At 40.5% G+C, this 15,169-nt stretch overlaps 1 protein-coding gene across 1 annotated transcript in view; it reads left to right on the plus strand.

Moving 5' to 3' along the window:
- Positions 1–15,169, plus strand: part of LOC139687718 (uncharacterized) — a 130,699-nt gene that overhangs the window by 47,479 nt on the left and 68,051 nt on the right. The window contains exons 7-8 of the mRNA XM_071584978.1: positions 3,980–4,268; positions 8,401–8,465. Of these exons, the coding sequence (XP_071441079.1) occupies positions 3,980–4,268; positions 8,401–8,465 (354 nt within the window). The remainder of the gene's footprint in view (positions 1–3,979; positions 4,269–8,400; positions 8,466–15,169) is intronic.

The following is a 15,169-nucleotide window of genomic DNA, read 5'->3' on the forward strand; positions in this document are numbered from 1 at the left end:
TTGGAAATCACAGTACCCGAATAGTAGTGTGTGTGCTTACGCTTCTGACCTGCCCTTTTTTTCTTATTCATTGATTTTTTTGCGATTGACGGGTCCCTGCCGTGGGTGTTACAGTATATCCTGTATATCCTCATCAACCCTGAAGCGTTTGCGCGTGCCACTCGCGAGGGTCACAAACTCGATGGAGAGAGTGTTTAGCTAACGTTATTTGTTTTATTTTTATTTTTCCTTCTCATTTATTATTTATATAATTATTTTACTGTTAATTTCATCGTTAATATTTATCTTTCTTGATCACTTTATGCCCACAAACAGTACGGCCACTGATTGACCTTTATTCTGAAGTTCAAGGTGACAGAATTGCAGGGCGCTTCCCTAAAAGATGTAACCTAATGGTTTATTTATGTGTGCATATATGCGTGTGTGTACGCGCGCGCGTGCGTGCATGGGCGTGTGTGTGTGTGTGTGTTTTCATATAATTATATATGAACTTTCTGATGATTGGAAAAATCTATTGAATGCAAGAAATATTAATAGTCATTGGTATTATATCATTAAACGTGAATATATTTCGTGTTATCGTGCTCCTTATTAAATTCAATCCGTTTTATAAATCTAATTAAATTAATAAAACTAATCAGTTGGATGAATTATGATTAAATGTGAATACTGTAAACGTGATTTTTTCCGTAATTACTATTTTCTGTTAAATCACGGGCTTCAACTCGCAAATCAATTTTTTCTCAGCAAGCAAACATTTTTTGTTTTCCAGGCAGGGGTTAATTATGTCACAATCTCCCAATGATACACAGTTGAATTAAGTATTTGCCAAAATCTATCATTATTTCGTTCTTTGGATGAAAAAAACCAGGAAAGGTATTTTTTTAGGCCTTTTTAGCATGAATTCAATTTTTTTTCAATACGTGCAAAATATTCTCCGGTGACTCGACTTTAACGTGTAGGAACCATAATATCTCCATTTATTTCCTATGATCCTAAAAATTAGGTTCCAACACTGAATTTATAGGGCTGATATTTTATCGTCATTTGATAGATGGTAATTTTAAGCGCTTAGTTACTCAGATGGTGAAATCGTCATACGATGTATATGGCAGTAGGAAGAACATCCTTCCCATTAGCGTCTGGTAACAGTACCTACGTATGTAGTATACCTATCTCAGAACTTCACATAAATGTGTAGGCACGCGTGAACATTTAATATGAGCGAAGACAAAGCAAAAGTCGTCGATATTTTCTTTCGGTCCGCTGGAGCTGTAAATAAATCAAGTTCACCATTGGGTTAAAAATTACAGTATTTATATGTACTCTGGACATAAAAAGTAGAAAGTTTCTCTTAGACTTTGTGTTCTTCATCTTTGAACCGATTTAGTAACGCAGTTCAAATTAAAGCAACAGGTCATGGAAGGTGAGCCCTTTTTTTTGTGTCAAGAACCCCATCTGTTTGCTCTCACTTGAAAAGAAAGGCGCTGCTTATCGCAGCATTATTTTCGTTTTTTCGCATGGAAATAAAGCAATCGAAGAGAATGTTAACATGGAATTTGGCCGACACGACGCTGTAATCTCAGCAGCCACTATGACTGCTTCTGGAATCACTCGACCTTTGACCTTCCAATGTCGCCTAAACATATAGAAGTGTGCGCGAGTTTCCCCCGTCTGAAACTCATTCGCCTTGATCGAGATTCGAACTCGAATCGAAGCATCTTGGTTCGGATATGCGTATCAAAATTTTCAAATTTTTGTTTCATCAAAAAAAGTCGTATCTCGGATTGGGAAAATATTTCCCTTCCTGTCTTGTTGCGCCAAGACTCGCTAGGACGCCAAATCGTCACTAGACCCGAGCGAAGAAGGAATCGAGGAAAATAGAAAGGAAATCTGATCTGAAAATTTCATTCCAAAACATTTCGAGTCGAAATAAATAATCGTCTTGCCTGTGACTTGAATCTGAATCGCTTATCTACTACAAGCGGCTCGTCGAGTAGATTTTACGATTCTTTCCCCAGTGTAGTGTAACTAGTGTACAAAAAAATACCGAAATAGAAAGTGTAGACTCTTTCAAATTCGTAGCGTTGCCCTTACTCACGACCTATTCTGAATGGAATATATATGCGATGGATACTGAGTAATACTGGGAATAAAGAGGAACACGAGACATCTGTACGTGGGCTAGCTAGAATAAAATTATTAATTATTCGACGAGTAAGGTATGGAGAAATGTTATCTTTCGCTGGTTAGGCTTCATTTAGAATATAGTATGCTGTTACTATATGGAGATCCTCATGAAGTGGGATTGATTGCCGGTTTAGATCGCTTGTGCGGCGTAGAGAATCTAGATTCGTAAAACGTTTTTATGATAAACTGAGTCGGGTATCAAAATTATGAGAGGAGCTAGGTTGGGAATCACTTACGGAGCGAAGGTTAAATTACAGATTAAATCTTTAGTATGAATTAGAGCGGGTATCTTTAGCGATGATGTTGGAAATGTATTAATAGCCCCATGGTAATACGGTAGTAAAGGTCATGTCAGTAAAATTAGAGAGATCAAGTTTTAAATTCACAGATTTAAGATGTCATTTTTCCCACGAAGGAAAAGGGATCAGAGTAACTGAAAGCGATCGCACTCAGGGAAAATATTTTTATTTATTCAGTCATTCCGGTAGCCTAGTAAGTTGTACTTCATCTAACCTTCGTTAGTCCATCTTGTTACTAACAGCACGTCTCGTGTGCGTTTAGAAGTAAATAACACTGAATTACTGTAGTGCGTGTTACTACAGTGATCACGATCTACACAATTTGAATTATTTTACATATTTTTATAGTCCATCTAAAAATTAAGAACAACCTAATATTATTTTTGCGTGTTTGATGTTGAATTACCTCCTGCCACACATCCTAGCGGTGGCTTGCAGGAATTTTGTAGACGTGGATGTACGATGATATCTCTGTGAAAAATGACTTCGCAACCTATGATTAGTTCCCCCATGGAAAAACGTAATGTTCTAATTCTCAAAATAGTAACGCCCCGAAAATCTGCACGCAAAATATTAACGCGAAAATTTTTAAATCGCAAAACTGTTCAATTTATCAAACGGAAGGCTTCGCATATAATTTTATTAGGGTTTATCAGTTGTGTTACTTCGTGTTTTGATTCTTTAAAATAAAATATCATTGCCAAAATATTTGGAGGGGAGCTCAGCAGGAGAGCATTCCACCTAGAACTCTAAGAAACGACTCGCACGCTGATGAAAGTAGTTTCGAGCAACTGACTTCTTGAATCTTAAAATTTCCATCGCAAGAAAGAAAGAAAACCTGAGAGCCCTAATTTCAATCAAAAGTAAATGCAAGCGATTGTTATGAAGCTGATTAAAGTGATTTCCAGCCGGATCCATTTAATGCGAACGTGGGTGACAGGACGCAGCTCTCCTCCGACTATAAAGAAGACCCCGTTGATGTTGTCGCATTGGTTGAGGTTGCTCAGCAGGAGTCATCTACCCACGATTTAATGACTGGATTCTTCCGGCATAAGGTTTCAGACCCTCCAATCGTGTTCTTTTGCATACAGCCTTAAAATTAATGGCACAGCGCTGCTTTCGTGGCGAGATCAGATGATTTCTTGGCCGACCAATTCAACTCCAAAACGTGCAGTTCGTCTCGAGACAAATGAGACGGTTTTTCACACTAGCTCTTGTGAAATATAGTCGACTGGAATGCGTTTCGGGGTAAATACAGCAACTGGGACAAAGTCAAGCGCTACCGGTGAGAGGCTTGCGCAAAGAAGGAGAGAATGTGTGATCTTGTGTGTTGCGTAATTAGCCTCTCCTTAACAGCTATGTACTATATTACTGGCTGTTAAACGCACCCGCTAATTTCTTCATTTAGTTCACATGCCATATTCATTCTTTTAATCGGTACACGTCTGTTATCTCTCTCTCTCTCTCTTTTCCTGCCGTTCAATCGACAGTGCGAGAACACTCATGTGGAGGAGGTGGAAGAGATCTACGAGGAGCTCGACATGGACGCATTGGAGGATGAGCAGAGTGAAGCTGCATTGCGTCTTGGCGAGGAGATGTCCTCGGAAAAAAGGATCAGCTCAGATATTTACGAGTGCATCACGGACGAGCGGCTCAGCGGTGAATACTACGTTGAACCACTGTGTTCTGTCAACGCACCGACGAAAGCTGAATTCGAGTCGACCCAGGAACAGGTCGAGGAGCTGCCGTTGGCGCCCTGCGTCCCGGCGAAGCCTCAAGGTATCACTCGATGCATGCCCAGCTACGTGCCACGCTGGTCAATAACTCACCCTTACTTTTAGAGGTCTATCCACTCTACACTGGTAACGCTCTATTCCATTGTCCATTCTTCTCGGCCGTTGCAATCTTCATCTCCTAAGTCTCGATGTTTTTCTAGGCCGTCCACGTTACTTTCTCCTTGGTGTTGGCCATTCAAACTGAGTCCGTGGCTATCTTTCCACCTCCATTCATCAAGCATTGGCCATACCATTGGAAAGTTCGTCTCTGGATTTTATTGCACCACTGATCATTTCTATTGCTTGTCTAATATCTTCATTTTTTGTAACCCTTTTCAACTTGAATTTTCTGGCTCTTCTCCTTATCCCCTCCTCCTCAGCAGCTTTCATTTCACTTTTCAGGCGTTCACTCAAAAGCCCAGCTTTTTACTCCATAAGTCAGTATGATTCTCTTGTTTATTTTCACGGATATACCGCTGCTCAATAGAGCCCATTCAGTATTTTAATTTCTCCTCGAGCATGAAGTATTCATTCTGCATCATATTCACACCTTGCTGATTCGTGAATAATGGATTCTAAATACATAAACTGTTTTACAACTGTGATGGTTCCTTGGGGTAGACTGGTATACTTTCCATCTCCTCCTACTACCATATATTCGGTTTTCTACATGTTTACTACAAGACCCCCTCCTCCTATGGTTTCAGATTCAACTTTCTTATCATAAGCTTAGCATCCCGCCGGCTTTGAGCAATTAATGCCAGGTCATTTGTAGACAGTAGAGAGGATACTGTTCCATGCCGAAGTGGGGCATCAATACCGCTCCGTCCCTAAATTTTTGTCTCACAATCAGTGGAACTAATTATGAAAGTAATGCTAGAGGCTTATCCTGAGTGAAAGGGACCAATCACCGCCACCCTTCGGTGACTGATAACTATTCAAAAGTTTCTATAGTTACAAAAGTGTTTATGAGCTTCAGAAGGTGTTTAGAGAAATATTGACAAACACTATTGATATGATTTTATTTATTATTACATATAAGTGAATCGCACCATGTTGCCTAATGTATTTCCTTTCCCTCCAATATTAAGCCTAACCTCCGTGTTTCTTGAGAATCTCTTTACTTAAAGTGTTATTATTATATTTTTATTTGTACTCATCTACTACACCTTGAAATGTTATGGAATGCTTTCATCGGCGAATGCAACCATTTGGTTATTTGCCTGCTCAAATTTTGCCCCGTGGAAACATAATATTTTGCCCCGTGGAAACATAATTGTCTCAATCAATTCCTCGCCTGTTGCGTAGAACTGAAGAAGCTTTCTCTCTTAGCTGCGCATATTTAATTTGAATCCTGAGCATTTTGGTGGAAGATTTATGGCAATTGTTTTGCAGGCAAGTGTACCTATTTATGGTATTTTTGTGAGCGTATTTCTACAGGATTATTTAAACTACAATAGATTTTAGAACGAGGCGCCCTTGTCGAGATTCATGCGGAAACTGGGTGGGTCCCGTAGGGAAAGGCGGTGAAGGTGGCTTGGGCTCCCTTTGGGAGAGTTTCGTCGTGGAAATAAAGTTTCATTCTTCCGGATAACTTCTCTGTCCTCGCATTTCTTCCATAGTGAGAAAGCGCTAGGCTATCATTGGGAAAACCCGTCCAACGACCGTTCCCTGAGGATGTCCGTGAATTACGTTACCCGAGACGGACTGGGGAGGGTTCTATCTTAGTGAGAGGCGGGGGAGGGTTACAAGAGTGGTGGCATCACCAGTAAAGCGTTTCAAACATCGCTTGGAAGGACAAAATCTGCTGTACACTTGGCAACATTGATTTAAGTATGGTGTATTTTGGCATTAAAGGTCAGAAGGCACCTGTTATGATAGACGGGGGTTGAAACGTTTCTAAGGCGTGCCAAAATGTGATGTAGGGTTGGGATCATACGTCACTCAAGAGTAAGTGACCAATAAACAGCAGTCTGCTTCGAAGTTACACCCCATATTCCTCACTCACCACCACCGCAGCATAACGAATTGGACCTGGAATAACCCCGTGGCGAACGAATATGTAGTCACTCCCAGTGAATAGGTAGAGCACACTATAGCAAATGACCAACGCTGTCGAGGTTAGAATCCCCGGAATCAGATTTATGTCTGTGCATTATTCCAGCACATTCGTGGAATCGTCGCAGGTGGGAAAGTGAAATTCTCCATCCATTGAGTGTGTTCCTCTCGTTGACCTTCCTTGATCCCTCCCCCCATTCTTGGTTCCTAGTTTCCCGATAATCCAATATCTTTCGTGTAAAAAATTACAAGAAAAACCCATCTTATAAGGTTTGTCCCAAAATTAGGAGGAATGAGTCGATTAGAAAAAATGTATTGCCAGAATTGATACATTTGCTCAGAAGGCTTTCTAGTAGCACCCTTCAGCGTCCACACACTCAGCGCGTTTTCCACGTCTCGTACGCCGTCTTGAAGGCGGCACCTGAAATGCTGCTAAGCTCCCTCGCCACGGCTTGTTGTAACGCTTCGACCGAGCTGTAGTGACGTCTTTCAGAAAGGATCTGAGGCGGGGAAAAGGAAGGCGTGTGGGTGGGGCTGAAAAAAATTGGGATCATCACTCACATGGTCGAGAAGCCCTTGGCAGATCCCCGTGCGAGTTTCCTTTTATTCGTCCGAGAGCACTCGCGGCCACAACTTCGCATACAATTTTCTCATTCTCATGTTCTCTCATGGCCACAAATCGATTCATATGTCTTTTAGGGATGCCCAGTTCATCAGAAATTTGAATGGCAGTCTTCAACACCCAATAGCATTTCTTCTATTCTCCGAACTCTTTTACCTAGCGCTGAATTGCATGATACCACCGTCACAACACCGTGGCACGTACCAAACGTGACTAGGGCCATCCACTTGCCTCTCCAACACCCAGACGTGGATGCTTTCTATAGGCCAAATAAATAAATAATGAAATGCCAGCATGTCCCTGGATTTCGTTGCTTCGTCTGTTCATGGTAGACTTCTCAGATTACGTCGCCATAATTTTTTTTCATTTATCTTGATCCAAACTTTTCTCCCTCCTCGACTGTGGGAAATCTTGAAAGAGCTCTTTGTGGATCGGAACGTCCCTCGCTGCCTTGTGGGAGTCGTCTGATTCTTTCTGAATTATATCCAGAGTTTCCTTTGAGTTGTTTTCTAGTGGCCACGTTCAGTTTTTACGATGGATTTTATCATTTTTCGAAGCATTCCCCCAGAAGCAATTTTCTCGCATCGTAAATAAATGGGTTGGTGGCATGCTGCAGGCCGAAAATAATATCCTGGCATCGGTTTATATCCAATTGTGAAACTTGCAGTCTCGTTCAAGATCTTCGATGGATCCAAAAAAAATATCGTGATCAATTGCAATTGAAGCTTGGAGTATTTGACTATTTGGACTCTTGAATGTGTTTGAAGGTTAGCCTATACTAATCCTGTCTCTAGGACATGCACGTTCACAATATTCTCGTACTGGACGTGACACTGGTCAGAAACCGTAACGAACTCTAGAACATCACTTTGAGTACTTTTTTCACTGCAAGTATGCGCTACATTCGTGGCTAATGGCCTTCCTCTGAGACCAACGATGCTAACCTCACAATGTGATGTCTAAGGTGCCCATATGCTTACTCATTTATGTTAATACATATGCTTATTTGCTTGTGCTTTCGTTTATTTTGTCATTATGGTGGAGTGTGTGGAGCTAAAATTAATAAAAGTAATGCTGTAACTTCAGAAAGTTTTACATGATATATTTTTTTATTTCTTGTCATATTCAAATATTGTACTCTTAAAATATTAACTTCCTATTTTTTTCCTCATTTCTAGCCAAACTTAATTTTTCACTCCAGTATGATAATTCAATATTTACTCCCCCTGTTTTATTGCCTTGAGAACTCATTTTCTCTGGCAAAGATTAACGTGGCATCCGTGAAACTTTGAAATTTGATAATGCAATGTTATCTATGCACTATATACATATAACGTTGAATTCCTCGTCTGCGGTTCAATCGGCAAAGTTAAGTGAAAAGTTAAGGTTCATAGAGATATTATATAAGAGCCGCTTCACCCAGTGCTGTACTTTCACAGAAATTTCCTTTTTACAGGTGCGCAGCCAAGCTTCATGTCGAGCTTCAAGTTGAGTCAAATTTTTCGCTCATCGGAAAATAAGGTGAGTTGTTGGTTTGGTAGGATGTATTTTTTCTCATGTTGAAATGAGATGAAGAAAATATGTTTAAAAAATATTGCGCGTATTAAAGCTAAACTAAGTAACATGGGGGATACATTGCGAGGTAGGGAGCTATTTACCATCGTGCACATTGGAAAAACTGCCGGCTATTTTCTAGTGGGATTGAGGAGAATGGGTGAATCTAGACGATATATGTTTACAATATGTTATCCAGTGCGTTTACTAGCAACATCTAGTGTCTGCACCTTATGCATACATTCCCTCGTAAAACTACCGGCAGGTTATTTGGCAGGAACATCCACGGGCAGGTCCAGCAACTGAAGATATGCGGCTTAATGCCTAAGACAGGTATCACCGTTCTAGTATTTCTTGCCGATGGTGAATTTGCGATGGAACATGCATTTGCTAATGATGGTAATTGAAGGCAGGGATACAAAAATATGAAGTCATTTTTAGGTTAGTATAAGGTTGATGAATCTTTAGATTTTGGATTACAGTCGGTATTACAGAAGCAGTAGTACAGACTAATGTATAGAAAGGGAGAGAAGAGTCAACATGGAGTAGCCGTAGCACCGAATGGGAAACTGGGGAGAAGGGTAGTGAATATAGGCAGTGACAGAATTTAATGATATAGATGGAAACAACTTTGACCTAATTAGTTGTACATCAGGAGTATACACTGGTAACTAGTAGCTGAGAGGAAAAATTTAGCATATTGTTCGATCAATTACAAAATAATTGGGAACTCCTAATTAAGAAATGGGATTTAACGTGAAGGGGGGAGAGGTAGGATGGTACGGTTTTGAAATTAGAAATAGTCGCGGAGAGAAAGTGAGAGTTCTTCCTGAGAAAGGGTTTGGTAATGACTAACATCTGGTTCAAACATTTTTGCAGTTTGGATACATTTTAAAAATACCGGAAGAAAGACGCAGATTCTTAATTTAAAAGAGTTAGAAGGGATGGACGAGTGTCGATATCAAAACTATAGTGAGAGTAAAAAGGAAGGAATACCTTGAAACACTGCGTAAACGTCTGAGTATACTGGAATGTGAAATATTGAGGAAAACTGAAAAACGGGATAGAAATAGCAGCAGGGTGAACAATGGGAACTGTGAACGCAGCGAATTTAGAAGCCATAGAATACAGAAGAAATGATTTGGGGAAATGATTTTAAAAGGAAATGGGGTAACTTTAACGCGGAGATAAGTAGGAAAAGATACGAACAACTAGGCAGTGAACTGGGTTGAAAACAAATGGTGGAAAGAGTAGAGTAAAGATTTGGAGAAATTACAGAGATAGTGAAAAGTAGAGGCGCTGTTAAAGAAGGTCAGCTAATTGTCAGCCGGCAGGGAAAAACCACCAGCATATACGAGATAAGACTAGAAAGTTATTACTGGGGAGAGATTAGTCCAGCGAGCTTAGAAATAGAAAGGGAATATGTTTCCGATTAGGATAGTTTAGAATTCAGGAAATATTAAATAAATGCCCACTGGGAAATCAAATCGATTAAGATAGGGGGAATAGATAGGACGACAAGTTTCATCTCACATGCAGAAAAAGTTAGTAATGAGAATCGCAATTAAATATTGCGTAACTATTATAGCGAAATTAGTTGATTTTATATCCATCCCGTTGCCAGTTTGTGTGACAGAACATAGTTAAAGAAGAAAACCTGTCCTATAACCCATCAATCAATAAGTCCTGGGACTTATTGAACGGGATATTATTTTGGGATGCGCAAGGTATAATTTACATCGACTACCTTGAAAAGGGAATATCTATCAATAGCGACTAGTTCATTGAATTATTAGTGCTTTTGAAGGACGAAATCGTAAAAAAACGACCGCTCATGAAGAAGAAAAAAAATATCTTTCATCAAGACAATGCATTGTGCCATAAGTCAATGAAAACAATGACTAAATTGAATGGGTTGGGCTTCAATCTGCTTCTCCACCCCAACCATACTCTCCAGATATAGCCCCCAGCGACTACTGGCCGTTTGCTGATCTCAAAAAGATGCTCCCGGGAAAAATATTCGGCTCGAATGAGGAAGTCATCGCTGCAACTGAAGCTTATTTTGAGGACTAGGACAAGTCGTTTTACAAGCATGGTATCGAAAAGTTAGAAAAGCGTTGGAATGATTGTATAGCTCTTGAAGGTGATTATGTAGATGAATAAAATTGAATTATCATTTTTCATATGTTCAAGGCAATTTTTTATTGATTACGAAATGATAAATATTTCTTAACCGGAATATTCGGTAGATATGTTAATGGTCATTTATGTTTGTTATTTGGCTGACTATCAAGATGGGAAGGTATCGGACAGAGGGGATTAGGGTGAAAATATTCATTAAAAGCTATCATCGAATTCCTATGAGTTATTACTTCTCGTAAGTGGTTCCTGGGATACAGCACAGAATATCACAATAAGTTCTCCTAACCGGTCGCCTATGATGGGTAGAGTAGCGACTGCGAAGCTGAAGGACGCCTATTTGTCATTTTTCCGGAAAATGGATCCTACACCAAAATATATCCACCAATGCACCAATAGAGAAAGGCAGTAATTTCACCATTTGGTACTAACGGCACAAATCAAGAAGATCGATTCTCCATCGACTACCACAGCTACGGAAGAGAGTGAAAGTCACAAAATTGGCCTCAGTATTCTGATTGGGAAGGCAACGGAAGACCACCACGTTAATCGCCCTATAAGATGTAGCTTTGCGTTCAAATGTGATTTGATAGCGTTCCTCCCGATAAAATATTCCGGTGGGAAAATGATCTTTCAGTCGGTTCCCTGGGTAGGGACTAATGGGAGGAAAAATCAATTAAGATGGGCAAATGCAGAATAGGAATATAGAATATAATGTCATTAGGAGTGAGTGGTAAGTCAGAAAATATCTAGAAGGACAGAGCGAGCGAAAGGAGTGAGAGAAATTAAGGGTAGTTTACGACTTTTGGAGTGACGGATATAGTGTTTGATGAATTCAGGAGACGACCGGAATGTTGCAGGAGTGAGTGGACAACACACTGAAAAAAGAATGAGGAAGAATAGTCAAATCGCGATGTCAATACAATAAGCGGATTCTAATGATAAAGTTAGTGGGAGAGCTTACGCTCACATTGATAGTGCAGGTGCATATGCCAAAATCCTGCCATTCAGAAGAGGCAATAGAAGAAGTATGGGGATGACTGGAAGAGGTTCTATGGGAAGGAAAAAGGGAAGGAGAATCTAATGGTGATGGGAGACAGGAACGCTGTGGTCGGATAGGGCCGAGAGGGAAGCACGCTGGGACAGTTCGTATTGGGAAAGGCAACGTCGCGAAAGAAAGGCCGCTAGTGTTCTGTGACTAAAGACATAGTTGTTACAAACACTGTCTTCGAGCAACATCGGAGAAGAAGATACACATGGAAGATACCGGGGAACAAGGCAAGATACCAAAATGACTACAGCCTTGTCAGAACGAAATTCAAGAACCAAGTCAAGCAACCTAAGAAAAGCCCCGGCGCAGATATAATTAACGATCAAAACCTGGTTGTCATGGACAACCGACTGCGATAAAATGGTGATGACGAAAGTAAACAGGGATGCAGATGGAACATAAAGATACTGGAGGAAAATCAAACAAGATAAAAGTTCACCGAGGCCATAGACAAAAAAAATAGAAGGGATACTTGAGGCTAGCATAGAATGACGATGGAAGGAAATGAAGAATATAATAACCGAAGTAGCAGATGAGCAGCTCGTGAGTAAGGCGGTGGATTCTATACGGCAATGGATAATAGCTCAAATGGTAGATCTCATTGAGGCAAGAAGAAAGTGAAAGAATTCAGGAAATGAAATTGAGGTAACATTTGTAAATGGTTGCGCAATCAAGTCTTACGCGAGTGCAAGAAGGCCGAAGAGGAGTGGATATGAGCCTGCTGCGAGGAAGAAATATCGACATAAAGAAGGGAAACACCGAAACTGCCAATAAACTGGTGAAGACAATTAGGACAAATAAAAACGAAATATTCCACAACACTAGAGATGCTAAAATGGAAATATACTAATAAAAGATGAAAAAATAGGTAAGAAATGGAAGGATGACATTAAAATGCTCTACGAAGGTCCCAAACTACTTCAAGAAGGAATTTTGGTAGACGAAGACGAAAGGGGCCCCGAACTACTGAGAGGCAAAGTCAACAGTGATGTGAAAAATCCAAAGAAACAACAAGGCACCAGGAGTTGACAAAAAGAAAGGAGAAATTATCAAGGTACTTGGAGTCAAAGCGAAGGACTTCGAGAGGAGCGTGATGTTCGCAATACCGAATACGTAAACCACTAACAGGGAAATGCGAAGAACAAAATTGAGCCTGATGTCCGCGCATCAGGAATGCTTACTTGCGGAATTAAAGAAGAAAGCCTTATGGAAAACCAATTGGATTTTCGATCAATTCTGGAAAAACGAATGAATTAGGGAGTCAATACTCAGCATGAGGTTACTGGCCGAAAAAATGATACCAAGTAAGCCGCTCATTCATGTAGATTTCGTTGATTTGAAGAAGACCTTTGACAACTTCGAATAGAAAATGATGTTCAAGATATTTGAAGTCTTGGAATGGACTTCAGCGATGGAGGAATAATCATTAAAGGAAAATTGAAGAAAAATAAAAAGAGGAGTCACACGAGAATGAATCCTCTCGCCAGGATTATTCAACGACTATCAAGAAGAAGCAATAAGAGAAGCCAAATAATTGGTTATCGACGGACTCCACGTAAATGGCCAAGAAATTAACAAGCTTCGGTTAGCAGATGACTTCTCAGTAGTTGCAGAAACCCGAGAGAACATTCAAGCAACTCCGAATCCTATGGACCAAGTATTTTTGGAATATGAGTATCAATGTGGAGATTTAAAAAAATCCTTATGTGTGGTGGAGACAAGTTGAAGGTAGATGTCACAATTCGAGGAGTGAAACTAAAATGAATGGAATTCTTTATCTATCTGAGCAACAGTATAACTTGGAATGGAAGAAGTTTGACAGACAGACATAAGCGAACAAAAACTCAAGCTAAGAAGGCTCTCATGAAGAAGAGGCTACTGCTATGTTCCAAGACTCTGAGAGTGCATTAAAACAGCAGTTCGTATGAGGCATGACGATCTACGGATTTAAGACATAGAACAGAGGAAAACGTGGCCAAGCGAAGAATAGAAACCTTTGAAACATGATGCTGGAAGAGAATGCTGTAGACCAAAAGGGCAGATAAAGTGAAGAATGAGAAAGTGTATAAAAAAGCAGAAAAGGAATGGATAATAAGGATAACTCGGGCCCTGGATGGATTGGACTCACCTTAAATCATAATGGTTTTGTTAGAAACATAATTGAAGGGAATCTCTTGTGAAGAACACCAAGAGATAAGTAATCGAGACAAATTAAGAAGGGACACGAATTTGCTGCCGTCGTCGACTTACGTTGTATTTAATAAATCACTGAAAAGCCGTGATCTGAGTCATGGTTGGCGGTTCTCCAGGTATTGCACAAGATCGGTAGTCGCGTGATAAGAGCCTCAGTTTATTTATGCTCCGTGACCTTGCATCGGCGACGAATGAAAAATCTCAGAAAAACTTATCTCATCCTCTAAATTTTGGTCTAACCAGACTGGCTCGAAATTCGCCACCCTCACCATGCATGCATGCTCTTTGCGTCGAATGACTCTTTGATTTAGCACCAGAAACTCCTCTGATCCATCATCCTTCACCATTTCCCCTCGCGATAATACAGGGTGCGACAACATAACTTCCTTTTTTCAAAACGCAATAAAACCCATTTTATAAAACAATATTTTTATATTTTTTTAATGTAGCTACATATTAAAGTTTTGTTTTAAAAGTTTTGACTATCAAACCAGGTAGGTGACGCCCCCCATTTTCCATACGCTGAATAAATCGATTCCTGGCGTTTTACGACCCTTACCAGCATAGCAGCAGGCATGTTGACAATTTCTGCCTGTATTTTGTCCTTCAGGTCTTGTTGGGCCCTTGGACGGTCGAAATAAGCGCGGGACTTCAAAAACCCCTACCAAAAAATCGCAAGGGGCCAAATCGGGGGAGTGGGCTGGCCACTCCAAATCGCCCCTTATTGAGATGAGGCGCTCCGGGAAGTGTTCCCCTAATTACAGCCATCGATACCCTGGAAGTGTGAGCCGTTTCTCCGTCCTGTTGAAAACAAATGTCCCTTAAGTCCAGGTCATCAAGTCGTGGAAAAAAATTCCTCCAACATGTTTACATACCGGTCTGAATTCACTGTCATTGTGACCTCATTTTCTTCAAAAAACCAGGGGCCAACAATACCGAGGAAATTGCACACCACACTGTCACTTTAATTGAATGCAAAGGCATTTGATGTAAATCTCTGGGATTGGTGTCAGCCCAGTAGCGCATGTTATGTTTTTTGACATATCCACCCACACGAAAAGGAGCTTCATCACTGATAAATGCAATTGCGTCCTCGGGAACGTTTTCGAGAAGAGCCTCACATGCGTTCCTCAGAGAATTGAAGTCACATTCGGAGAGTTCCTGCACATTCGCCAACCTGTAAGGATAGTAATGAAGGTTATTGTGAAATGTTCGCCTCACTGAACGATCAGAAGCCCAAAGGCTGAGGCATGTCTGCGCGCAGAACGACGTGGGGATTGTAAAATGG

This window comes from Hetaerina americana, unplaced genomic scaffold (assembly GCF_022747635.1).
Source record: "Hetaerina americana unplaced genomic scaffold, ioHetAmer1.1.p SCAF_2, whole genome shotgun sequence".
NCBI lineage: Eukaryota > Metazoa > Arthropoda > Insecta > Odonata > Calopterygidae > Hetaerina > Hetaerina americana.